Source organism: Oryzias latipes, chromosome 21 (assembly GCF_053564925.1).
Source record: "Oryzias latipes strain Hd-rR chromosome 21, Olatipes_Hd-rR_3.1".
NCBI classification, from domain to species: domain Eukaryota; kingdom Metazoa; phylum Chordata; class Actinopteri; order Beloniformes; family Adrianichthyidae; genus Oryzias; species Oryzias latipes.
In genome coordinates, this window is record NC_136257.1 from 19,656,686 (window position 1) to 19,680,288 (window position 23,603).

At 42.8% G+C, this 23,603-nt stretch overlaps 1 protein-coding gene across 2 annotated transcripts; it reads right to left on the reverse strand.

Moving 5' to 3' along the window:
• Positions 1-291: 291 nt before the first annotated feature.
• ranbp2 (RAN binding protein 2) lies at positions 292-23,478 on the reverse strand. Of its 2 annotated transcripts, XM_023950481.2 has the most exons (30): positions 23,266-23,478; positions 22,183-22,250; positions 21,997-22,108; positions 20,732-20,884; positions 20,308-20,538; positions 20,067-20,209; positions 19,560-19,755; positions 19,037-19,177; positions 18,706-18,865; positions 18,438-18,619; positions 18,060-18,253; positions 17,453-17,576; positions 16,929-17,090; positions 16,685-16,822; positions 16,264-16,395; positions 15,928-16,149; positions 15,761-15,844; positions 15,540-15,678; positions 13,384-13,478; positions 8,585-13,304; positions 8,161-8,241; positions 5,899-6,075; positions 4,943-5,023; positions 4,649-4,821; positions 3,492-3,741; positions 3,116-3,202; positions 2,871-3,022; positions 1,753-2,026; positions 1,302-1,657; positions 292-1,200 (listed from the first exon to the last, which is right to left on the reverse strand). In XM_023950481.2, the coding sequence occupies exons 1-30, from the start codon at positions 23,335-23,337 to the stop codon at positions 895-897; spliced, it is 9,405 nt and encodes a 3,134-aa protein (XP_023806249.1). In that variant the 5' UTR covers positions 23,338-23,478; the 3' UTR covers positions 292-894. The 2 variants fall into 2 exon arrangements, with proteins under 2 accessions (XP_023806249.1, XP_023806250.1); XM_023950482.2 differs by lacking the exon at positions 8,161-8,241.
• Between the last annotated feature and the right edge of the window lie 125 nt (positions 23,479-23,603).

Consider the following 23,603-nt stretch of genomic DNA (forward strand, 5'->3'; position numbering starts at 1 on the left):
TGGAGGTGGCGGCCAAAAGTGGTAATGCACTATTATGTTTGTCTTTTCGTAAAAATGTTTTACGGAATCATTATAGATTATATCTCCTAGTTTTAATAATCGAATATATTATTTCCCCACTTTATTTCCTTGTGATAAATAATTCAGTTAACTATACCTTACCAACGTTTTCCTTTTTAGTTCCTTTAGGTTTATCATGATCTTAGCTCCCCTTCATATTGTAATAAAGAGCTTTTCCAATGCTAAATGAAAGCTTAATCAATAATTTGACACTGAAAACAAACACTTAAATATTTTGTAAAGCAACTTTATTAATTTTGAGATTTGTTTTGGTACAAGCAGTATCTGAATTGAACGTCATCTCACTCTGTACACATAATCAAACATCTTGGTAGTTTGTAAAGCAGAAACATCTAGTTACCCTCCAGAGGGTAAATATGACCTTCGGCGGTTGCTCAAAGAAAATGTTGTTGGTTTCCCACTTTAAAATGTAACCAGAGACTGCATTTGAAATGGGAGACGTGTACGTGGTGACAGAGCTGCTTCCTGAAAAACCGCAAAACATTCAACTAGCAGTGAAGAAAACCAGTACAGTCAAACGGAGCAGAAACATAACAAAAACCCAAACAAAAACACCTTTAAAAGTTCATGTACAATTTTACACAAAAAAATAAACTCTTGACCAATATTTAAATGACATGTCAAAAGGGAGCAAAGGTAACATTGCCCTAAAATTCTCCTCCTCACTGTTTCCCATTTGAGGTTACACTGCAAAATAGTTTCCAATCTTTACCTTCTTAATAAAAATGTGACTAAAGATTGTGCTTTGGGAGAAAGATTGTGCTCTTCAAAAGCCTGAAGAGAGTTCCATGTTGCTCTTAGACTTTCAAAAGGCTACAGCTGTCCACACTCTGTGATAACCAGCTTCTTAGAGGGAACCCCTTGCTTTGTGCCCAGCTCTCCCATCTGCTGAACAACATCCATGCCGTCCCGAACCCAGCCAAACGCCACGTGTTTGAAGTCCAGGTGTTCTGCTTTTTTCAGCGTTATAAAGAACTGGGAATTGTTGGTGTCGCGTCCTCGATTTGCCATCGACAGGATCCCTGGACCTGTGTGGCGAACGTCAAAGTTCTCGTCCTCAAACGAGCTCCCGTAGATGGACTTGCCCCCTGTGCCGTTGCTGTTGGTGATATCACCACCCTGAAACAGAAAGTGGAAAGTGTGGGAGAAGCTGAAATCCTGCTCTGAGGGACAGAGAGCTTCATGTTACTAAAACAAGATCAGTCCCCCTGCCTCCGTACCTGACACATGAAATCTGGTACGACCCTGTGAAAGATGGAGTTCTGAAGGCCAAAGCCTTTCTCGCCGGTGCAGAGGGCTCTGAAGTTCTCAGCAGTCTTGGGAACAATGTGGGAGAAAAGCTCTATGGTGATGGAGCCGAGCGGCTCGTCATCAGCAGCTACTTTGAGGAACACTTGTGGGTTGGTCTCTCTAGAGTGCTCCTGGACTCTGGACATCTGTGGTGACAAGGCGCATGAAGCGTCACCGTCAGTTTGACTCATGCGGCTCTGGCACTCGCAGAAGGTCTTTTTAAAGGTCTCTGCAATCTCTGGGGTTTTGAATTTGGCTGCCAGCTGCTCCACAACGCCTTCACCATCTGATAAAAAAACAAAACAAAAAAAACCCAGAAGCATTAAAGAGACTCCAGGAGCGACAGACATTCACCAACTACCAAACCGGAGTTGCAGGTACCTGCGTAGTCTGTGGCAGTCCAGACCACGGCATTAGCTGTGGTGTTCAAAGGCTTTAGCTCCATTCCCTGGATGATGGTATGGTTGGCACAAACCCTCAGGACTTGGTCTCGTCTCATCAGGATTCGATAGAACCGTTTGTTGGGGTGGAAGAGGATTTTGATGTCGCCGATGCCTCGCTCCTTCCACATGCTTTGGTCTCGGTCCCACCGGTAAAGCTTGGCTCGTTCCTTAAACAAGATCTCCTCATCTTCCTCTCCGGACTTGGTCTCCACCTGAAAGCCAGAGAGCACAAAAAACACTATAATTAGGGTTTTGTTTGTTGACTCACTAGGTAAATCTTTTTTATTTTGGTTAATCTAAATCCTTTTGTCACAGTTAAAACGTTCTGACTTTCATTCATAAACCTCTAATTGCACAAATAAACTTTTGTTTAAACCAAAATTCATTATTTTACAGCCATTTTCTGAATAAGCTTCAACTTACTTTTACTTTCCTTTTACTCTTATTTTTTGGGTGGAATGAATGTTTGGGAATTATTTTTTAAGACTCTGACCAAAGATCTGCAATGATTTCAATTTTAAGATATATTCATATTTTAAATATTTATTAGTATGTATATATAAAAACAATAAGTTATAAGGACCACACTGTTTATTGAATATATAATTGCCCAAATCAGATTTAAGAAAAAACTTCAGTCAGGGTTTTTACATGTTGCTATGTCTTCAGTTGGCCACTAGATGTCCCTGTTATACTGTATTCATTCCAGGCATCGAGTTTCAATGGTACGTCAATGTACAGACGCAATCTGAGGTCCTGCGGCGTGGCGAGGTTGACGTGGCGTGTCAACCAAAACATTGAACCCAAAAAATTCCCTTAACATCATCCATGTTTTCCATGATGTGGCAAGGCCAGAAAAACGTTGGTGGGTTCTCCGCGGCCGGGGCGTCCAGCAGTAAATTTGACATGTTTCAAAAGAGAGGCAGCAGATGCGAATTTGACGGGTGAATCGTGTCGGGTGTGAACGCAGCATCAAGCTGTAGCTTCCAAGTTTTACTTTTTTCTCCAGTTTTTCATGGGGACATGTGTGAGTCTGTGAGTGTTTGTGCACTTCACCTCAGGCAGAGACACTATAGGCTCAAAGTGAATGTCCACATTGGTAGGAGCCTCCTCTTCATCACTTCCATCGTCTGTCTTGGGTTTAGGTTCACAGGACACAGGAGGTTTGAATACCATTGCCCCAGCATTGGCCCAGGAGAAGTCAGAATCTATTTGAAAATAAAAAACAGATACATTTAATTTGGAATTAAAAAAACAAAAAAAAAGGGTTTATTTGGAAAAAATGAAAATAAAAAGTCAACCTTTGTTTCCAAACGCAAAGCCTTCTGTTTTCTTTGCCAAGTCAGCAAAAGAGAATCCAGCGAGTGAGTCAAAACCAAAGCTGGAGTCTGAAATAAGAACAAAGTCGTAACATATGAAACAGTTTTTCTCAGTTTTGTCTGTAGAAAAGTTTTCACAACTTAATAAAAAAAAAGAGGCTTTTATGATCCTTGAATGACTGATGTTTCATCAGAGCTCACCAGAAGAACATAAAACAAAAAAACAGAAAATGCAAAAAGACAATTGTATAAAAAGGAAATCTTTGATTTTATAAACTAGTGGGATTTGGCGATAAGCTGGCTAGAGGACAGAAAACAAGGAAAAGGACAGTTGATTAAAACGGACATCATTTCTGACCTTGAGCAGCTGCTGGAGAGTCAGAAACATCTGTACTAGAACCGGGTTCTGGTTCTGAGCTCTTCTTGGTGGACAGGTCGATGGGACAGCTGCTGCTTTGACTTTCTGCTGGCTGGTCTGCGGTCTGCCCCTCCACTGCGGTTCCGCTGGCGGCTGCTTCTGGACAGCTGGATGCTGGGACCGAGCTCGGGTCTTGAAGAGCTGCAGCTGGACGGCTCCAGCTTTTCTCAGCTTTCTTTGACTGACCAGCCTAAGACAAAGTAAATCAGTGTTAGTCTTCAGAGAAAAATGTTTTCCTCACGCAGCCGCATGTGTGCATTTACCAAAACGTGTAGGATTTCTTAAATATAAAAGAAAAAAAATCTAAATAACTATTGTTGGTTTTTCAGGTCACACTAGTCCCAAGAGTTAAAAATCCCTCAAGAACCAGGATCTTAAATTCAGGTTATTTGTGTGCATAAGAACACGTTTAGAACGTTCTTGAACATGATGCATTTAGCCATGGTGTTCAACACTGGACAAGTGGGGCGGGGCTTCCTTTCCTTTTTCTACTGTTCATTACCGCATGTCCGCCACCTACACATTTGGAAGAGGCTTGGTACAAATGTCATGAATCTTGCTCCATCTTTTTTCTTTCACAGCTTTATTCCGATAAAGGAAAGACTTGGTGGCATAGAATTTCATCTGAGGAACAAACTGCAATTATTCATTTCTCTTCCACGGTCAACTTTCAAACGATTTGAACTATTGTGAGTTAAAAGGGACGCCATCCATACATCACTACTAAATCGGAGTCCCTGATTTGTCAAAATGTAACTGCTTTATCTTGCAACGCCTGTTCAATGACCGCGTTTTTGAACGTGGAGACCAAAAACAGCCGTAGAAACTCGAGTGTTGGATGTGTGTGGATGTGTGGATCGTAGGTTAACAGTGATCAGTGAAAGCAGCTCCATTTGAACAGAAGGAGGTGAAAAGCTGGAGCTGCTGATAACTAAACCCATCTACAGTTTCCTCATCAGCCACTACACACACCGCTGTTTGCTTCTGTCTGTTCCTGCAGCTTCTCATGGTTCACAGGGATATTTAGTCCTTCAATGTCATTAAGAACATGAGTCAGTTTGTTAAAAAGCTCAGGTTTAGGTCTTTGGGTCGATTACCAGCTCATGCTGTGCTTTGCGGACTTCTGTTTCAAAGTCTTCCTGCTTGTCGTGGTTGGTGTCAGTGTCAGAGGTGCTCAGGCCACAGAAGAACGTGGGGGGAAGTTGCAGACTCTTTGCTTTCTCCTCCTCTTCTGGCGTTGGCCGTTTCTCCCACACGACCTCACAGGAGTCTGAAAGCAGCATCAACACCTTTAGTGCAAAATAGTGACTGGGACTAATGCTTTCCAAAGGTTCAGATTAAAACAAAAAAAAGACAAAAAAATTAATTGTCATGGATGAAGACAATCGTACCGTTATCAGAAGCTGCAGCCTGAGGAGGATCCGGGTAGAGGTTTCCATTTAACGCTTTTACTGCTGACTCAAAGTCTTCATCTGAAAATTCAAACAAATTCAATTGAATGTTAAGTAAATCATCAGCAGGGAAAAAGATCATCAGAAATCTGCACGGTATTTTCCGCAATATAAGGTGCACTTAAAAACCCAAACTTTTGGGGTTTTTTTTAAATTGACCATGCGCCTAATAATCCAGAGCATCTTTATGTACAGAGTTCCAAAATCTATCAAAATGTTGTGACTTTGGGAAGCGCTCTGCTCAGTTGACTGTTGGACCATTTCTCGCCAACACAGGAGCGGCGAGCGCATGGATGAGCGCACCGTGTGCATTTTGAGGGACACAGGTGGGTCAAAAACAGTGATTCTGGCAAGAACTCAGCGCTCCTCACACGCGTACGGCGTGTGGCGCACAGCGATCCGCTCAAGCTTTACGCAGGTTTTTCCAGATGTTTCCTGCATGTGACTCGGGTTCAGTCCTGCTGAATTAGTGTTCAATCACACTCAGCGAGGTCCTCTTCAGGCCTTCCCGGTGCCACCAGAGAAAAAGCTGAATAGAGTGCACATCTTTGTTCAATGGATGTCTGACGGCGTACAGAGTTTTACTAAGACTGGGAGGCAGTGCCTTGCATGGCTGGGCTTAAGGATCTGCTGTAACAGTTGTCTGAGCTTTCGCTAAAGTCGGCATTATTGCTGGACAGCCACCTGACAACGATGAGAGGGAACCTGGCGTGTTGACATAAGGACGTTGACAGTTGTGTGGGAGAAGATTGATTAAAATTTATTGTGAGTGTGGATTGTTAAATAGTGGAATAAAGTTCAACTAAACCTTTTTTTTTGCGCCTTATAATATGATGCTGATAATTATAACGCATTGTGATACAGCAAGTGTACAAATCCAGAGTCCTTTGTCTCACCGTCGGTCTCACTGTCGCTGGTGTAACCTGGCTCGTTCTTGTAGCAGAAAAAGGTGAGGGGCAGCAGGAGTTTCCTGGCTAAAGCCGCCTGCTCAGCAGTGGGCTCCTTGACATACAAAACCTCCACCTCAGAGTCTTCCTCCGACCGTGAGCTGCCCGCTGCTGCCTGAGCAGAACCTGGAATTAAAAAGAAACAAAAACAGCAGAGTTAAAACTCATTTATAGACAAAAGAAACCCCCTTTCTGTGCATTTGTCTTAGTATACACAAATGTTAGACACACACACACATTTTAAGCATATACTGCATGCAGATTGCTCCAGTCAGACAATATCTACCTTTGTTTTTAAAGAACTGTGCTATTCATTTCTGAACATATAATAGAGTAACAAACAAAAACATAAATCCCTAATTAGTCTTTGCTGATGTGCACATCGCTAACAGACATCAGGCCAGGTAGGAAATTACAGTCCGTGCTGTTGCTACACTTCCTGCTCCATAAATAGCCCTGTGACGTTTGTTGGGGACGTGCCGCTATAAAGGAACTGATTCTGCTCTCCTCATATTTCAGATGCTTGGCTTTCGCAACTTCTGCTCCACGTTTGGTCATCAAAACCTCCAAACCACTGAGCTTTACACAAGCCTAGAGTTTTAATAACAGTGATGAAAGTCAGGCAAGGAAAAAATCCCTGAACTTTTCTTTGAGCGATATGGCGGGCACAGAGCGAAATTTTGGAAAAATACGTGGTCTTAGATGCATTCTGGTGCATTCTGGCAACTAGTTATTCACTTCTTTATCAAGAAACTAAGACTAATTGGAGCATCATGATTTGTCATTCAATCCCCTAGTTTGACTCTCCATTAAGGACTTGCTGGTCCTAAAAAAGAATTTGGAAAATTGCTCAAAGTAACACAATCCTACAATCTACGCTTTTCCTTAAAGCTGCAAAACATACAATTGCTAAAATATAGTAACATCAAAGCCCCAAATGGCAAAAAGAACACCAGTAACTATGATATTCTATGAAAATACCTCAGTTATTTATACATTATTTCTGCTTTAGAAATGACTGATGTACAACATCCACTTGCACCGTTTTCTCAAACTATAATTACATCAAAATATGGGATCTGCTTTAAACTATAATTCTATAACATAATAAATCAATTCTTTAACACCAATACTAAGTAATCTGGGAAATATCAAAACAAACATACAAACTAAACTAAACATTGTAAACATTATTTTTTAAGGGAGTGCGGGTCCAAACCATCAAATACTTATAATTAATGTCAACTATACTGAACTAAATCATGGTAATTAGGAAATACAAATAAATTAGATAGAGAAATGTATTCAAAATAAAAACTGAAACTCAAAACTAAAATTGAAATTATTTCAAAATGTGGTTTTGAGATTATTTTACAATAAAGGTTTTGACCTACACTACCTTAAAAATCTTTTTTTTCCAGCCAAGACCACTTCAATTTGTTTTTTATCGTCTTCTCACAACTGAGGTCGTGACCACGCTCAATAATGACGATGCCTGCCATTTTTTTTAACACAAATTTGATCGAAAACTCTTCAGATGTGTTTGTGAAAGTTTAGCGTGGGTCCGCCAGTTTTGGTCTCTAAGGAAGCGAGTCACGCTGACCACGTGGTGCAGACAGAGCCAATCAGACCCGTCGACGCATCCGAAAGCAACTAAAACGTCCCGTCATTGGTCAATTAGGCCGGGAAGACGAGAGATGGCCACGACCATAGAGGAAGCGATCTGCGGAGAAATATAGAAAATAAAGCTAAAATTAGCTGATTTCAGACCATTTTTTAATCCGGAAAGCGATTTGTCCGTAGAGATCAGGTCTTTATTTCCCGGAAAGTACGTTCGGTTTGCTCAAAAACCCGGATTTCCGGGAATTCCCGGAAGACTTTCATCACTGTAATAATAATACCCAAATGTCAGGATTAGTTTTCCTAAACTTTGTCACAGAAGGGGAAAAAAAAAACAATAGTGACAAGGCCAAACAAAACAAAACGGCCTATAAAATATACATTTTTTTAACGAGACAAACATCTCATTAAATTAAGGTCTCCCAACAGCAAAAACTGGAAATAAACACACTGAACATGCAGGATTAGCTTGTAGCGTTTCGGCCACTTCGTGCATTTCAGGTGTTATTTTCTTTACAGTAGTCACAGTAGGAGGCAGCCAGTCGGGTGACAGCTGACAGGTGTTAACACACACTGCAGTAACCAGAGTACCTGCGGGTTCAAAACTGTCGCTGGTGGACGTGCTGGTCCAAAAAGCCATTGGGTTATCTTTGAAAAGCCTAAAATCCAGACCTGAAGGATGATGGTTGTTCAGCAAAGAGAAACCGTTTGTGACATCAGAAAACTCCAAATGTGATTTGGCTTTAAGCAGATGCTATAGCTTTGGAATTATTCATCAGAGTGTTGGATTAGTGCAGGTTATTCACGTTTACATAGTACAGCTATATTTTTGAATGTACAGTAGAGTGTTCTAGATAGTATGACCTATAGATGCATATGTAATGGTAATAAGAACTTATTTTAATGGTAGTTTGCAAAAAGAGGATGAAATCAGAGATGCAGATGGAAGGAGACAGGAATTCTGTCGGCAAAAAGCAGTTTTTTTATACCGGAGGAAAACAAACAAGCAAGTTACCTGTGTGCATCGGGAATGCAGGAGCAGGAAGAGGACTCTTCACAGAGCTTCCAGAATCTTTCGCTTTCCCTGCAGGAGCTGGAGCTTCCGGCTGGGATTTTGGTGAGCCGAATATCTTCTGGAGGGAATCGGTCCCAAAGACAAACTTTGGGGGAGACACCACAGTCTTTGAGGGGTTGATTGGACTCGGAGAGGCAGCAGGTAACGGTTTGCTGTCAGGAGGAGGTTCTGTGCGCTCCTTTGTGATCTCCTCCAGAACAGCAATAGCCGCACTGCCACACACCGGAGTGCTTGCCAATTCTGCTGCTGTGTCGTCTTTAGGCGCTGCGAGCCGAGACGCCATTGGAGTCATCAGTTCTGCTTTTGCTTGAGCGACTTTGGACTCTTCGAAGACCTGTTTGAAGGTATTTGCTGTTTCTTGGAGCTTGAACCTCACAGCCAGCTGTTCGATTTTGCCCTCCCCATCCTCAGAAAAGTCCATGGCACTCCAGACCCAGGCCTTCTCTGCTCCCTTCATGGGCTCCAGCTTCATGGTTTCTGAGATCCAGTGGTTGGCACAGAGCTTCAGCACCTGGTCTCTCCTCATGATCAGCCTCACCCGTTTGCTGTCATAATTCTGCAAGATCTTCAGGTCTCCGATCCCCCTCTCCTTCCACTGACCCACATCTTTGTCGAAGCGATACAGCTTTGCTCTGTGGCTGAAGATCGACTGCTCGTTTTCCTCTCCGGTAGAAACCTCCACCAAGTCCGGTAAAGGCACCACGGGTTCAAAGTACTGCCCGTCCCGCTCTTCATCCTGAGTGACGTCCTGCTCGTCATCAGTGCCTACTGAGGCTTGGCTCTGGTTGAGCTTAGCGGGAGATTTGGAGGGGCTGATGCCAGGCTGGAAGCTGAAGCTGAACCCACCGGTGGATTCTCCGAAGCGGAAAAGGTTTTTTCTCAGGGGGCTGCTGGCAATGGGCGAGGCATAAACAGAGGAGTCAGCTGTGTCATCCAGAGCGTCTCCTCTCAGGTCATAGTTATCCCACTCCAAGGTCGGCCCGGTGGTTTCCCCATGAGGCCTGATGACCATGCTGGAAATCTCGCCGGAAGCCGTCGTGTCTCCTTGCGTGTCTTCATCTTTGATCTTGGTTTTTTCATCCGTCAGAAATGATTTCAGGTCTTTTAAACCAGATTTCATTTCCTCTGCCTTCTGAATGAGGTGAGCCGTTCTGCCTGTGTCGACCAGCTTGTGTGGAGTTTGCAGGGGGATGTCCAGGAGGAGTCTTTGACATTCCTCAAACTTTGCCTTGAACTCCTCTGCGAGCTCTGGAGTTTTAAATTTGACAGCCAACTGCTCCAACTTGGCGTCTCCGTCAGAGAAGTCATTGGCCAACCAAATCCAGGCTTTGTCCGAACCTGCCAGGGGCTTCAGGTTCATTGTGGTCGTGATCCAGTGGTTGGCACACACCTTCAGAACTTGCTCCCTCCTCATCAATACCCTCAGGCGACCGTTGATGCTGTTTTTCAGGAATTTGAGGACCCCAACCCCTCGCTCTTTCCACTGGCTGGTGCTTGTATCAAAGCGGAACAGTTTGACCCGCTGAGAATAGAGAACCTGCTCGTCTTCCTCTCCCGTGACCACATCCACCTTGTCGGGCATTTGGACCACCGGTTCAAACTGGATGTCATCGTTTTCTTCAGTCTTATACATGCCGTCATCCTCTTGTCCGCTCACAGAGTCCATCTTGGTGGGTGTTGCCTGTGGCGTTGAGAAGACCTGCTGCCCGGCTCCAGAAAAGCCTTTAAAGTTGGGGTCCGTCTGTCCAAACTGGAAGTCGCTCCCAGAGGATTTGGCCAAGTCAGCAAAACTGGACAAACTGCCCTTTCCAGAAATGAGTGGATTGGCGTCTTGTTCTGCTTTGATGTCTGGGGGTGTGGACAGAGTTTCTTTCTCCTTGTGTTTGTCCGCAATGCTTTTCAGACAGCTGGAGGCTGGTCCGGGTGGTGTCGGACCACCGGACGAGGCAGGGTCCTTTGCAGGTTCCTGAAGGCCGAACTTGAAGCCTCCGGGTGGAATGGGCATGGAGAAAGAAAAGCCAGAGGAACTTGTGGTGGTGGGTGCAGTCTGAGGAGTTTCAAACTTAAAAGGAGGAGCAGAGTTTTTCTCTTTGCTCAGACCAAACTGGAATCCAGAAGAGGTGATCCCAGTTCCGGCAGGTTGACTTGGTTGACTCTTGTTTCCAAAGGTGAAGCTAAAGGTGGAGGCAGAGGAGCTGCTGGCGATTTTAGCATTAGGATTAGCAGCCTGACAGGCGACACACTTGCTAGCAGAGGCTTCGTTTCTCACCAAGCATGCATCACAATCCCATTCTCCTTGATTCTTGCCAAAAATGGCTTCCAAGGAGAGAGTGTCATTGGGGGCGCTGCAGCAAACACATTTGGTGGCAGATGCTTCGTTTCTGACCAGGCAGCTCTTGCAGTCCCACTGCCCACCTACTTTGCTTGAATCGGCTGTTATTTCTGGCGCGGGCGGCAAACTTGGTGCCACAGGAGCTGTGGCTGTCTCTTTTGCCTTTGAGGTGTTACAGGCAACGCACCTTTCAGCGGCAGACTCATTCCTCACTTCACAAACGTTGCAGTCCCACTGTCCAGGCTTTTTGCCAAACTGAGCCCTCAGATCAGGGGCAAACGCAGCAGGCTGCACAGTTGCAGCCGGCTGCACAGCTGCAGCCGGGCTGCTTTGAACTGTCTTTTTGGCTGCGGTTTTACAGGCAACACACCTTTCAGCGGCCGAATCATTCCTCACTTCACAAACGTTGCAGTCCCACTGTCCAGGCTTTTTGCCAAACTGAGCCCTCAGATCAGGGGCAAACGCAGCAGGCTGCACAGCTGCAGCCGGCTGCACAGCTGCAGCCGGGCTGCTTTGAACTGTCTTTTTGGCTGCGGTTTTACAGGCAACACACCTTTCAGCGGCAGACTCATTCCTCACTTCACAAACGTTGCAGTCCCACTGTCCAGGCTTTTTGCCAAACTGAGCGCTCAGATCAGGGGCAAACGCAGACGGCTGCACTGCTGCAGTCGGGCTGCTTTGAACTGTCTTTTTGGTTGCGGTTTTAGAAGTTTTACAAGAAAGACAAACGTCTGCAGAGGTCTCATTTTTTGTAGAACATTTCTCACAATTCCACTGAGCTGACCTTTTATCATCCAAAGAGCCAAAACTTATGGCCTTGGTGGCTGCATCAGGGAGCTTTGAAGAGCCCATGCCAAATGTAAACGAAGAAGGAACAGAAGACCCAAAACCACCAAATCCAGCAAACGTGGAGCCAGAGCTGCTCTGTTTTGACGAGTCTGTACCAAATTTGAAAGTAAAAGCGCTTGCTTTAGGAGCCTGGACCTCTGCTTTTGAGGAAGGGTTGGCTGTTTGGCAGGCTTTGCAGCGCAGATCAGAGGGTTTATTTACGACACAGCACACGTCGCACTCCCAGTCCCCTTCTTTCAGAGCAAACCGAGCTGCCAGGGAATCTGAATCTTTGGAGCTGCTCTTCTTTTCAGGCTGCTTTTCTGGGGATGCGAGAGCCACTTTCTTAGCCTCTTCAAATTTGGCTTTAAAAAGAGACGCTTCCTCAACCGTTTTGAAGCGGATGGCCAGTTGCTCGGGTTTAGGCTCTTCGTCGGCGTAGTCGATGGCGTTCCACACCCAGGACTTGTCAGAGCCAGCATTCGGTTTGAGAAGCATGTCAGCAGTGATGTAGTGGTTGGCACATATCTTTAGGACTTGCTCCCTTCTCATCAACAGACGAACCTTCCCTTTTGTGTTGTGTTTTAAGATTTTTAGATTGCCGATTCCACGTTCTTTCCACTCCTTTGTCTCTGCGTCAAACCTGTACAACTTGGCCCTGTTGCAAAACATTTCTTCCTCCTCTTCTTCGCCCGTTTTCACATCCACCTTATCAGGGAGAGGAACGATCGGCTCGAAGTGGGGTCCGTCTTCGTCCTCGTCTGCGTGTGCGCTGTCATTGTCACTCTCTACCTGTTTGGAGATATCAAACAGCTGCTTGGGGCTCTCCCCAAATTTAAAGGGCTGATCCGCCTTGCCAAAAGCCCCCCCGCTTACAGAGTTCTGTACAGGATCAACAAAAGAGAAGCTGGTCAGGTTTTTGTGGCCGAAGCTGAAGATGCTGGGGGGCTGCTCCTGGGCGGGAGGCTTCTCTGGAGTAGAGTCTTTAGTTGTGGGGATGTCAGATGTTAACAATCCCAGTAAACTTTCGCTGTGCTTTGCCTGTGAAGCGGAGAATGTGAAGTCTCCATCGTTGGACTTAAAGTTGGAGTTAAACTTAAAAGCAGCTGAGGGTGCAGCCTGAGCAGCTACACCAAAACTGGGCACTCTAGAGGCTTCAGGAGCCTGCTGGCTCAGTGGGACCTTTCCAAAATCTACAGGCGGCCCCTCCAAGCTCTTGGGCGGCTGCACAGGAAGCACGGACGGCTTGGTGAAGTACCCAGGTTCTGGGAGGGGGGGGTTGGGAGCCTGTTGGGAAACACTCTGGCCGAAATACTCCTCACTATAAGGGGACAAAAGGCTGGTGGCTGGAGATTCAAAGCGAAGGGGAGCGCCAAACACTTGCTCCTGGGAAGGGTACATGCACGCTGGAGTCGTTTGCAAGGGGGGAGTGTGAGTGGGCTGCTGGTATGCATACACATGCTGCTGAGGGGGCAGACGGTTCACACCATAAACTGGAGCCTGCAGGAAAGACAGCAAACATGACCTCACAGTCAGCGCAGGCTGTTATCATCAACACACGTCCCAGAACAATAACTACCTTGGTGGGGGTCACATTTGCAGCAGGCCGCAGGAGATACTGGGAGTTGTAAGCTGGAGACTGGTTGTAGAACAGAGAGGGGCCAGTGGTAGCCACTAAAGCAAATAGAAATCAAAGATTAATAGTATGTAAACAAAGGAATAGAATGTACAATAGTCTAGAGCCATGGTCCCCAACCTTTTTCAAGCTACGGACCGGTTTAATGTCAGACAATCACAGACTGGACTGCACAAGGCTAAAGAGGGTGTCCGATTCTTTTTCTTAGCTTCCAGTTTCCCTTAACTTTTGTTTTGAGTATAAAACAACTGTTTTGCAGCCTCGTCCAACTTTTAAGGCACAATTGCTACAGTGGGACAAAAAACGTATTTTGTCAGCCACCAACTGTCCAAGTTCTCCCACTTAAAAAGATGAGAGGCCTGTCATTTTAATCATAGGCATACCTCAATATACTTTTTTGCCCAACTGTAAATACACACACAAAAAAGACTGAAACTGGTATTTAGTTAGTTGCTGAATATTATGCATTATTATGTGTGAGAACCATCATAATGAATATTAATCAGTGATGAAAGTCAGGCAAGGAAAAAATCCCTGAACTTTTCTTTGAGCGATATGGCGGGCACAGAGCGAAATTTTGGAAAAATACGTGGTCTTAGATGCATTCTGGTGCATTCTGGCAACTAGTTATTCACTTCTTTATCAAGAAACTAAGACTAATTGGAGCATCATGATTTGTCATTCAAACCCCTAGTTTGACTCTCCATTAAGGACTTGCTGGTCCCAAAAAAGAATTTGGAAAATTGCTCAAAGTAACACAATCCTACAATCTATGCTTTTCCTTAAAGCTGCAAAACATACAATTGCTAAAATATAGTAACATCAAAGCCCCAAATGGCAAAAAGAACACCAGTAACTATTATATTCTATGAAAATACCTCAGTTATTTATACATTATTTCTGCTTTAGAAATGACTGATGTACAACATCCACTTGCACTGTTTTCTCAAACTATAACTACATCAAAATATGGGATCTGCTTTAAACTATAATTCTATAACATAATACATCAATTCTTTAACACCAATACTAAGTAATCTGGGAAATATCAAAACAAACATACAAACTAAGCTAAACATTGTAAACATCATTTTTTAAGGGAGTGCGGGTCCAAACCATCAAATACTTATAACTAATGTCAACTATACTGAACTAAATCATGGTAATTAGGAAATACAAATAAATTAGATAGAGAAATGTATTCAAAATAAAAACTGAAACTCAAAACTAAAATTGAAATTATTTCAAAATGTGGTTTTGAGATTATTTTACACAAAAAAGTATTTGACCTACACTACCTTAAAAATCTTTTTTTTCCAGCCAAGACCACTTCAATTTGTTTTTTATCGTCTTCTCACAACTGAGGTCGTGACCGCGCTCAATAATGACGATGCCTGCCATTATTTTAACACAAATTTGATCGCAAACTCTTCAGATGTGTTTGTGAAAATTTAGCGTGGGTCCGCCAGTTTTGGTCTCTAGGGAAGCGAGTCACGCTGACCACGTGGTGCAGACAGAGCCAATCAGACCCGTCGACGCATCCGAAAGCAACTAAAACGTCCCGTCATTGGTCAATTAGGCCGGGAAGACGAGAGATGGCCACGACCATAGAGGAAGCGATTTGCGGAGAAATATAGAAAATAAAGCTAAAATTAGCTGATTTCAGACCATTTTTTGATCCGGAAAGCGATTTGTCCGTAGAGATCAGGTCTTTATTTCCCGGAAAGTACGTTCGGTTTGCTCAAAAACCCGGATTTCCGGGAATTCCCGGAAGACTTTCATCACTGTTAATCCATATTTGGAGTAAAGACTCCTGGTTTTTGTCTGTTAACTGCAGTTTCTTTTTTCTATGAAGTCAAAGGCTCTTCTTCTATTTCCTCACATTTGATTTTTTTGCAAAATAAACTAAAATGAGTCAGATGTGGAGATAATCCAGTAGTTTTCCCAAAATAAAACTTCCTTCAGTATCAGATTAAAAAATAAAACAGAAAAAATGTTGGCGGTGCTTTTTTTCCCTCTGCACCCCGGTACTGTCCCACGGACCGGTACCAGTCGACGGCCCAGGGGTTGGGGAGCACTGTTCTAGATTGTATGCTGACCTGTTAGGGGGGCTCCGTGATAAGACTGGACTGGCGTAAATGGTTCCTGAAAACCCTCAGCCCTGTAGCTGTCTCCATACAACTTAGGAGGAGAACCTGCAGCCACTGATGCGTTGAGTTTTAGATCCTGAACCTCATTCTGCAAAACACAGATCCAATGAGTAAACTACCGAAAACACAGAAATTGTTTCTAAGAATGTCAATTAACTCCAAATTCTGACCTTCAGAGCTTCAACTTTCTGGCACAACATCTGCAGGAGATTTTTTTGGTCTTCGACCCAATGAGGTGGTGCCTTCGGAGAAATCTGAACAACAAGAGAAAACAAAGACTCACGATGCAGCTTTTATTATTATTTTCTCGTTAAAAACAAACAAGCAGTGCACTTACCAAACGTTTGGAAGGAGATACGATGCTCTTGTTAGGAGATGGAGTGGAGAACTTGATGTGAGAAATGGTGGCGCTGGTTTCCTGGAGATGAGCGGGACTGGAGTGATCTGGTCCTATTTGACGCTCAAACTCCTTCTCATCCTCCTCATCCTCCCCACTCTCCCCCAGCTGTTGGTTTACATCATTCAGGAGGTCGACAACTTCCTCCATGGATACAGGGAGCTGAATTCACAAAATACATGATTACAAACAAATACATTTGAAGAAGTCTAAACTGCGTATTTACCAAGAGCAATCTACCAATTATGAACTTTCTTCGTCATAAGTGAGACCGACCTTGTCGATGTCGTTTGCATTGGCATTGTAGATCCGTAGCAGATATGTTCTGTATTTTCTCAGAGAAGTTATACAGCGGTCTTGAGTCTCTTCCACACCATTGCTGGCCTCTTCTGACAGTCGCTGATGGATCTGCAGGAGAATCAATCAAAATTGTGTTTTAAAAGAATATTTTCACATTCAACAGTTATTCTTCAGATCAAACCACTGAGACCTTACAAGGAAGTCTAAAATAAAAGTAGTAAAACCTGGCTCATAACCACTTTAATAGTTGTGAAGTTCACACAAGATATGTACAAAAAAAAAGAAAAAAACTTTTTCAATGACAGAAGATCCTTCCTAATTTCTGCAGTTTTTCAAACATTGAGCCGCTGAGAGCATCACTGTATAGAGAGGCAGTTTGGTTTCAGTCTGGGTTTACCTGTGCTAAATGCCAGGCAGATGACAAGTTGTTGATTTTCTCCAAGATGGTGATTGCTTCATCTGTTCTTCCTTCTATGTCAAGCAGAACAGCGTGCGCTATCTGAGCTTCTTCCTCATAACTTCTCACTGAAGAAATCTGAAAACAGAACAAAACGTTGAGGGGAGAAAGATGGATTTGTAAGGCAGCATAACCCAATTCATTTGGGGGGGGGGGGGGGGGGGGGTATTAAAAGGTTATGAACCTGAATATTTTTAGAAGAGAAGTGCATGAAGAGGGGCTCGAGGGGCTCTGGTATACTTCTTCTGCATTTGATTTTCTCCAGCAGGGGGAGAACAGCTCTCCAGTAATGGACACTGCGCCCGATGTATTCTTTCTGGTCGTAGTACGAGTTCATGCCATCACCCTGTTTTAGAAAACACAAAAATAAGTACCGGTAATATAATAATATAACAAATGATATCAAATAATTATTAGTAAATTATATTAACATCAAGGTAAATAAACTATTTTATACTCATAAATTCCATTATAAAAACTGACAACTATGGAAACTGTTGAATGTACATTTAACTGCCTGGAGCTGCAGACTGAAAACGGAGGAATCAGCTGTTTGAGGATGGAGCATTCACTTTATGAGCAGGTTCTTCTGCATGTAGGACCTTCGGGCATTTCTGCAAACGACTGTCAATTTACCAGCTTGTGACACGACACTCTTCAGAAGAACTAAGCTTAATCAGAAATCCAGTTCATTCCGTGAGCGCGTACCGTCTGACTGAGGCACTGGGCCCAGTGGATGACCAGCGCAGGCTGGAGGCCGTGTTTCTCTCCAGCTCTCAGGGTGTTGAGACCGTGCTGCACAATCATCCGCAGCTTGGCTGACGTGCCAGAACTGCAAGGCAACACAAAATCCCCAACACATTAAAAAAAAGTGGAGTACTTGTCCTCAAGATTAAATCCTGTTTATCTAAAACATTTTTTAGGAGTTGAGAACATTTTAGAAAACATTAAGATCAAGGTACACCAGGATGACAGACTCTGGACTAAAAAAAATAAAAAAATCTGACTGAGATTAAGTATTAAACCGTTCTAGTTGTTCACTGGTTGAGCACTGTGTCCTTAACATGAGAAGATTGTTTTGGCATTTAAACATCACAAAGTCTAACATTTCCTTTTTTTTTTAATAATGTAATGAATGTATGGATAAGCTGACGAAACATTCTGTATTTGATCCCAGAACAGTGCATCTTTAACCTGAATTGAAGAAAATAATCTCCTCTAATAACTTTTACCTGTGTTTTTTAATGTTTTAACCAGTTTTTACAACTGCTGAGACAAACAAATGCTGGAGGTCCTGAATTGGTCTGCCACTTACGCTGCTCGGTTGTATATAAGGTTGTATATGGCATCCCACCATTCTCTCTGTCTGTCTGTGGTCAAGAGGCAGAGCAGAGACAAAGGCAGGCAGCGAGGCTCCAGGAGCTCCTGCTGCTTCTTCATGCCACTGCTCATCTTTGCCTTCTCCTGCAGCTGACAGTGGCTGCTGAACACCACACCGTATAAAAACACCTGCAAGTGAAACAAATATGTTATTGCTGAATGTAAATTCACACAAAAAATAGAAAAGACATTTTTAATGTAACAAACAAAGAGACCTTGAATTTAATGCTAAATAGATTTCTTCAACTTCTAGAGTTAGCAAGTTATTTGCTTTTATTTTTTTAAAGAATTAATTCTAAATTAGAATTAAAACCTCTAGATCCAGAAGGCAGATGGACTCTGGTGCATTGGTGTCTATCTTAGAGGTTTCCAGAGTGAGTCTGGGAAAAAGCTGCTGCAGCCAGTCCCTCAGAGGTGGTCTTTGGTCTTGGAGAGTCCACTGCAGCCCCAACCAACTCAGATGTTGCAAATCTCCACCGTGCAGCAGGATGGAGCCTGCAGGAAAAGTAGCAGCATAATGTTTGTGACAGAAGGTGGTCATTTGAGGCTGATTCAGAGCTTTGGGATCATGAGTTTCATACCAGTGTCATATTTAGTGAGCTGTGAGAGCTCAGGAGTGATAGCGCTTAGTGACCGTATGTCGTCTATGGCAATGAAGGAGGAGCTGCTGGAAGCCTGGGGACCCCACAGTAGCTCAAACAGACACTCTTGTCCTTTATGGTTTCCAAATGCTTCAACCACCTGCACCAAGAACAGGAAAGTATTTAACTCATTTCTAAAATGCCTTGCATCCAGCTGTGCAGAGCTACCAAATATTTTATCTCTGAAAACTAAACTAAAACATTTCAAATGGCTCCTAAAATGAAGAAATTATAAAACAGGAGGGCACTTCAAAACACAAGTTGGACCGACCTCTCTGATTAAAGTAGATGGATCTGGATTCAGACTCAACAGCATGTGTCCAGCTTGACTCTGCCGATCATTAGCCAGAAGCTCCAGAAGCAGTGGAGGTGACTGGTCTCTTTTGCTCACTCTTGGCTTTGGTCTGGGATTCTGAGGACAATGAAAAAAGACATTTAACATTTTTTGTATCCAAGAATAAGATTACCGGTAGATAAAAAAAAATAGATTAAAAAAACCTCAACACATTTATTGAATTTCTAATACTTTTCCCAATAAAACCTATTTAAGAGTTAACACTTGTGTATTTTTTTAGCTCATAACACTAAGAATATTGAATATATTAAAAAAAAAACACCCCACGTAATCTTAAAAAAAAAGGAATACAGAGATCCTCATTTCTCTTGCACTGAAGTATTTTTTAAATTAATACAATTTGTCAGTTCTCAGTAGTAATAATAAACCATAACCCATTGAGTATTTTGCTGATAAAACATTTGTAGGCAAAATGAAACATCAGGAGGTGTACAGGTACCTGGTACGCCAGCAGGTAGCACATGACAGACAGATCGATGACAGCCCTCCAGGTTTGCTGACGCTCATGAGCCATTTTCAACAACAGTGTGGCAGCATGCAGATAGAGGTGACCTCTCATCTCCACAAAAACCTCCAGAAGATCATCTGATTGGCGTCTAGCTGCCATAGCCAGCGTCTGCATGGCACCGTCAAAGCTGAACAGAGTGAAAAAAAAAGAAAACCTCATATGAAGAGGATGTGCTTCAGAGCATTTCTTTTTTTTAATATAAGTAATTATCACATTATAAAAGTGGTGTAACACAGCCCAAAGCTTTATTTAGACAATCCAATTGAAAGATGATGCATTAGAAAACATGGTTTATATTTAAAGATTACTTTAAGTTTTGTAACTATGAAGAAAAACAACCTTTACAAAAGATGATTCAATGAGAAACAAAAAGCTTATTTTTGTTGAATTTTATGTAAGAAAAAGATATTTAAAACAATGAAATGGGATCTGAAGAACCTTCTAAATGCATCTAGGCCGGGTTGCACGTCGCTCTCAGAAAGTGCGATTCTCAGCAGGTTGCAGTGCGTCAACAGCACTTCCTTCTGAAGTCGTCGACACAACTTCTCATTACTAGAGATGCTGGGTTGAGCCAGATACTCCTGAAACACACAAGAGCACAAGAAAAATCTTTTATAAGCAAAAAGGATGCAAACTGATATCAAAACAGTAGAAATTGGACATGGCGGCCTGTTCTGACCTGCAGAGTGCGCAACACAACAGTGTACCACTCTTTGCTGCGGCGCAACAGGCCCCTCTTTTCTGCCGCTAGGCAGTGTTTAACAGCTTCATCCAGCCGCCCGTCCTGACAGAACAGCTGCACCAGCTTCACATTTACGTGAGGATCGGCTGGCCGCGCTGCAAGCTCGGCTTGGAGAAGATCGAACAACTGGTTCCAACCCTGCTGACCCTGGCGACTCAACAGGCGCTCCTGTATGAGAAACAAAAGAAAAAGACAAGTCATTTTTAGTTACATGAACACACTTCTCTCTTTAGATTAGTCCACAGTAAACTCCATAAAACATTAAAAACGGGGTCAGACAATGGTACTCTTAATGTTAACAATTTATTATTGAATGCTTTGACAAACAGTCCAACAGGAAATGCATGAAAAAATGTCCCACCTTTAGGTTGAAGACCGCTGGGCTGCCGGGCAAAAGCTTTGCAGCTTTATCCACCCAAAACTCTGCTCTGCTGTCATTTTCCTCTTTACTAACAAGTAACTCAGCCACCTTCAGGACCAGGTCCCTCTGCGCGGGGTTCAAATCCACAGAGCGCTACAAGAACGTATAGGTAAAGAAACTTTAGAACAAAAATACATTTGCTTTTTATTTTTAAAGGAAGAGCAAAAAAAAAAAAAATCTGTATTTATCAGTAACACAGAGTACACAGCTTCAGGTTTAACTTCAATTCTGGGACTACATACAGTTTTAGAGATACACCCAAATAAAGAAGTAACAAATCAACAACAAAACAATGATTCAGAGAAATATTGCAGATATGAAATTGTTTTTTGTTGTAAAACTGATAAACAATTCAGGAGCTGAATGTTTAAGTCTCACTCTGATCATCGTTTTATCTTTTGTAAATGCGTACCCTGTGGTCTTTTAATTTTGATTATGCCGTTTTTAGACAGAATCCAACAAACTATTATTTTCTAGGACACAATTTCTGCAGAGCGGCAGGAGCTCATCAGAAATTCTTCTGAGTTGTGGGTAGGACTGCTTGTGCGGGAAACCACTTCCCATCGTCCATCCATTTACTAGCTAACAGCCCCTCACACCCCCAACCCAACATAAGCGTTGCAACAAAAACGGCGAGCAATCTTGGAGCTATCCAGCCGTACAGTTTTTAGTCAGATGCCAGTTTAGACGAGGAAAACAAAGACGTACATGGATCTAATCATCTACAAGCACCAGAATGTGGCTAGCTAATTGTAGCTTCTACACTTACAAGCTTTTCCCAACTGCATTTTTTCATCTGCTCCTGATTCACAATGATTTGAATAAAGAAATACTCAGAAATTAATTTTAAGCCTAATTTTCTTTTTATAATTCTTCCGTCATCAGGAAAATGCCACAGGTACATGTTAAAAACACCACAAAAAAAAAACACCAAAAAAAAAAAAGATTTTCATTGAAGTGGGTCTTTTAGTACTTTGAATATCTGGCTAAATATGACATGAGTGTTTGTGTATTACACTTCTGAATGTCAATGTTGCTCATAGCATTCCACATAAAGGTCAAGTAGAAATTAATTTTTAAATATGGGCTACACATAAAGAATGAAATACACGATAATATGTTAAAACTAGATTTGTGGCAAGTTTAAATAAGTCTATAATCACACTTAATGAGTCTATATCTTCACAACACATCATCATCTCTACCTTGTAGCACCCAACAGCCTTGTTGAGCTCTCCCTCTCTCTCGTAGAGGTGTCCAAGGAATTTATGTGCTTTTGGATCCCTCTCTTGCACTTTAAGATACTCTGAAACATGCCTAAAACAGCACAGGCGACAATCAGAATCTACAGAAAGCTACACAGAGGAAACAATGCACGTTGACATTCTTACCTTTTTGCAAGTTCATATTCTTTTGCATCAAGGTACAATTTAGCAAACAAAAATCCCTTCACTGGCTTCTGTGGAAAGATCATACCACAAATTCAAGTCCACATTTATTAATAAAGCACTTTTTTTATGCAGAGCACATTCGAGTGATAAATATAAAATAAATAAATAATAGTAAAGATAATAAAAGCCCCCCCCCCCCCCCCCCCACACACACACCGACATTGCTAGTATGTACATGTCACAAGCTAGGATTATTTTATTTAACCATACAGCAACACCTTAGTCTCATACAAACAACGCCTTTATTTACTTCATAAAACGTGACATGAATTAAACCTCTGTTTTAATTATGAATTTAATTATGAAAACCGTAACAGTCGTGTTACGGTTGGTAACAGTGGTGTTACCAACAACCTCTCACCATTTAATCTTAACGGCAATAATATTAGCAACCATAGGTTGTTGACAATAATTTCACATTAAATGTTATGTTTATTCAATTTTATTTGATGGTTAATGTTTTCACTACGAGGTTTACCCACGTTCAAATAGTCGTTTAACCCTTGTGCTATCATTCCTAGGCACTTTAACATTGGAGTTGGGTCATCTAGACCCACTATACAGTGTGTGTGTGTGTGTCTGAACATTTTTCCTTCATTGATTAGTGTTTTTTTCTGGTGTCCATGATTACATTAAATCTCTCCACCTTTATCCACCTTTGTCATGGTGGGGAGAACACGTCAAAGTAAGGGTGGGATCATCTAAGATGGCACAAGGGTTACTTATATTGATACACGTTATCTGGTTGTGGCTAACTCAACGTCTAAGCTCCATCTGTGTGCGCGCGCGTTTCCGATCGGTGAAAAGCCGGTTAAGCTAATGTCTACGCTTCAGACCAGGGTTAGTTTAACAGAAGAATAACCCAAACAGAATACGGCGACGACCGTAACACACACATTTTTACGTTCATGCACAGTTTGGGTTCTTTTGGACCGTGTTCGGGCTTCGTTCCAGGTTGTCATATGCACGACTAGCTTAGCGGCTACACTAGATATCGACTAGGGTGGGAGTCCACCGACTTACCTCTTTGAGAGCTGTAGAGGTGCTCAGAACAGAAGAAACATAACGGTCCACTTCGACTTTACTTCGCCGCATGACTTAAAGTGTGTCCCCTTCCTTCAAATATAAAAAATACAGTTCGCCAAGGAGTTACAAAATATCATAAACGCCGCTGCTAACGTCAGCTCCAACACGTTAGCTCCCCATGTTGCTAACGCGTAGTCAAAAAAAGGCAGAGGGTCACGTGGTTGGAGGCTCCTTGGCCAGTGGTTGGCCAATAGAAAACGAGGATTCCATGTGACGCACGACGCACACTAACGTAAGCCAGTTTTGAAAGAGGGTGGAATTTCATTTTTGCGCCC

Excerpts from the sequence above, each read along its gene's own strand:
- ranbp2 (XM_023950481.2), bottom strand. The coding sequence starts at position 23,337 with ATGCGGCGAAGTAAAGTCGAAGTGGACCGTTATGTTTCTTCTGTTCTG. Across the intron at positions 20,885-21,996 it reads AGGCTGTTGGGTGCTACAAG|CGCTCTGTGGATTTGAACCC; the intron begins GTAGAGATGATG and ends ACGTTCTTGTAG. Across the intron at positions 8,242-8,584 it reads TGCATTCCCGATGCACACAG|GTCTGGATTTTAGGCTTTTC; the intron begins GTAACTTGCTTG and ends ATCATCCTTCAG.